This window comes from Ruditapes philippinarum, unplaced genomic scaffold (genome assembly GCF_026571515.1).
Source record: "Ruditapes philippinarum isolate M1 unplaced genomic scaffold, ASM2657151v2 ctg14953_1_1_1_1, whole genome shotgun sequence".
Classification (NCBI taxonomy): domain Eukaryota; kingdom Metazoa; phylum Mollusca; class Bivalvia; order Venerida; family Veneridae; genus Ruditapes; species Ruditapes philippinarum.
This window is the reverse complement of record NW_026855569.1, coordinates 12,210-15,431: the sequence shown is the minus strand read 5'-3', so window position 1 is coordinate 15,431 and position 3,222 is coordinate 12,210. Positions and strand designations below refer to the sequence as shown.

General features: G+C 33.1%; 1 protein-coding gene across 1 annotated transcript; it reads left to right on the top strand.

The window, feature by feature from the left end:
• Positions 1-1,050: 1,050 nt before the first annotated feature.
• LOC132743732 (uncharacterized) lies at positions 1,051-2,731 on the top strand (the record flags this gene model as incomplete). Its single annotated transcript, XM_060732282.1, has 1 exon — positions 1,051-2,731. A coding segment is annotated over exon 1 (1,681 nt), but the record flags the coding sequence as incomplete, so codon positions are not given.
• Between the last annotated feature and the right edge of the window lie 491 nt (positions 2,732-3,222).

Genomic DNA, 3,222 nt, shown 5'->3' with positions numbered 1-3,222 from the left:
AATTGTTGTGTTAATCTTATTTCAGGTGTCCGAGCTTTTAGTCCTTGTGTCCCTATTTTCCCTTATCCATTTACGTGTGTTTGAGAAGAACCCACGTGTCGATATTGAAGTGTGTTCGGGCTAGCAGACCCCGGGTACGTTTCAATACAAAGTACATGTCAGTTTAAAATCTTAGCGAACAACAAGTTTATCTCAACGAGTAATCCGTTTCACCGCACACAATACAGTTGGACTTCTTAAGTAATGATCATTAATTGCTGTCCAGCTTCACCAGATTCTTCTAAACGGTTGCGAAGGACGGGTCGTTTAAAAGTTTAATTATTTTTAGCTGTGGTGGCCATTTTATTGATAAAGTAAAATTGAGTTGATTGATTATCCGCAGTTTGTCTCATAAAACCATAAATTAAGTGTTCTCGTGAAGTTAAATTTAGATAGATATATATTATCTATATTGTACTACGTCTTAAATCGTGGTAGTTATGCTTATCATGTTAACAAGGCATGTATGTATGCATGCATGCATGTACATGATGTATGTATATATATGTATGTATGCATTGATGTTTGTATATAAACTAAATTAATATTGATAAAATCTGCACTGGGTTTATATCATAAATATATTATTCGTGCTTATTCTTACAAGTTTATCATTATGAAAACAATTTGTTAACACATTTCTACTATTTCTATACTATTTATTCTACTAACATGTTTCATATTTAATCGTAATCTATATTTACTCAACCAAAATATATCGAATTTCGAAAGGAGTTATGCATAGAAATTGTGTAAATCTAACTACCGTATTCCGATATTGATTGTAGCAAAGGCCTGTAAACATACGGCAAATTGCATATGGATATATACCAGGATAATAATTATATTTTACTCTTTTTTTTTTTAAATCAGTTTGGTTTTTTAGCTTTTTTTATTTTCTAAAATGTTTGAGCCGTTTTCGGTCTATGCAACAGTTGCACTAAATGATGACCAGGATATTTAAATATAAATGTAAATTCTAAAACAGAGACCACAACGACGGTAAACAAAATGGCGAAAAGTGGGGATTCATTACAAGAGAAAGATGGAGTTTATGGTTGTGTCAAGGACATTTTGTGTAAACCATGTTTAAGTAAGGATAAACAAACTGTAGCTGATAAGTTTTGTTCAACTTGCAACGAATTCCAGTGTACTGAATGTTCTAATGTACACGATGTTCTTTCTTTCCTCAAACCTCACAAATTAGTGAGTTCAAATGAAGCGGTAACGAAACAGGACTCATTTGATATGAAAGGACTGGACCGATGTAATCAACACAAAAAGTTGATAAAATTCTTCTGTGAAGATGAGAATCAGCTCTGTTGTAGTACTTGCGCTATAGTTGGTCATCGTAAATGTGACAGCGTTGTAGAAATTCAGAAGCTTGCTGGAAAAATGATGTCTCCAAATTCACCGGTAAAAGAAAAATTGTTGGATACAAAAGAAATGGCCAAGGGCATTATTAAACAAGTCATGACTGCAAAAGAGAAATTAGATGCAGACGTGAAAAAAATTCCAGAAACAATTAATCAAGTGCGAGATGAAGTAATTCGAATGTTTGACGATTTGGAAATTTCCATAGTTAAAAAAGTGAAATCTTTTCACGACGAAACACGAACAAAAATTGCAATAAATCAATCACAAACAGAGAATTATTTATCTGATGTCAGAACGCGTTTGGAAACAATTGATAGCGTTTACAGAAATGGAAGTCCAGCGCAACAATTTATTGTAGAAAAGAAAATGGAAAATGATGCCGCTTCCCTATACAGAAACGTGAATGAGGTATTTGAAAACTTAGAGACGTTCAGCGTTTCCTTTCGTTTTGACGAAACATTAAAGTTGCCGCCATTTCCTGTTACTGAATACGTTCCGGGACAAATTGCATTTCAACATCATTATGTTAATAGGCCGATGACATTAACTCCAGTTTCTTCTATTGATTTGAAGAAGACTGGAGATGATACAAATGAACCGCATTTTACAGGAATAGACTTTCTATCCGATGGTAGACTGGTAGCTGTTGATAATGAAAACAAAGTATGTTTAGTTTACAATGAAAAGCTTGAGAAAGTTGGATCATATGAGTTATTTTACTCACCAAAATCTGTTGTTGCTGTATCTGAGGAAGAAGTAGCGATAACAAGTGGCAGCGAATATATCGTACATTTTTTGCACATTAGTAAATGTAATGAAATTACATCAGACAGAACTTGCAAAGTGAAAACTTTATATGATTCTATATGTCTAAAAGATGATAATCAGTTTGTCATGGGGACTATAAATGACAAAAGACCTGCACGCATTGTGTCATTGACAGGAAATGAGAATGATTTCAGTGTTAACTTTCCAAATAAGGCATATTATGGATATGACAGTGGTTGTACATACATCAATAATAGCGACACACTTGTGCTAACAGACAGACACGAACATTATGTCTACATATATGATATCAAGACAGACACGAGAGTCGTGGTGAAGGATGATCAGATACAGGAGCCTTGTGGTGTAGCAGTTGGTCCCTCTGATACTATCATTGTTTGTAGTTTAGACAAAAATTCTTTAGTACAGATATCCCAGACTGGTCACATCTTGTCATCTCACAAGATAGATATTGAATGTCCGTATAGAGCATGTGTCTCACGTGATAAATCATTTCTTGTTGTTACAAATGATTGTTATAGAAAAGGTAAAATGCAGAAATTCAAAATATCATAAAAATGTCAAACACCAGTCCATTTAAATCTATTTGCCTTACAAAACACGATGTAGTTGATCAAGTAACATTCGATTTAATTGTATTTTTAGTACAAACACGCTGTCTTGAACATTTACCCATTGATAGACAAAATGAGCTTAGTCTGAAATGTCTTATTTTGTGTAATCTTTCATGTCCTTGATTTAATTTACATTTATTCCGTGCAACAGACATGAACTAGTGTAAAACAAGTTGTAAATATAAATATTTTTGGATGTTGTTCAGTCATATACAAATCCATATAATTATACAATTCAACTTAATTCATTTCCATTAAGTAACAATGAATTTCAGTTACTTTGCGTGCCATCATCTAAACCAGAGAAGCATTAAATTTGTTTCATTACACTAGCTCCCTTTTCGGAAAAATGTCAATTTAATCAAAACAAAGGTTTAAATGAGATCAAGGTTGATTAAATACA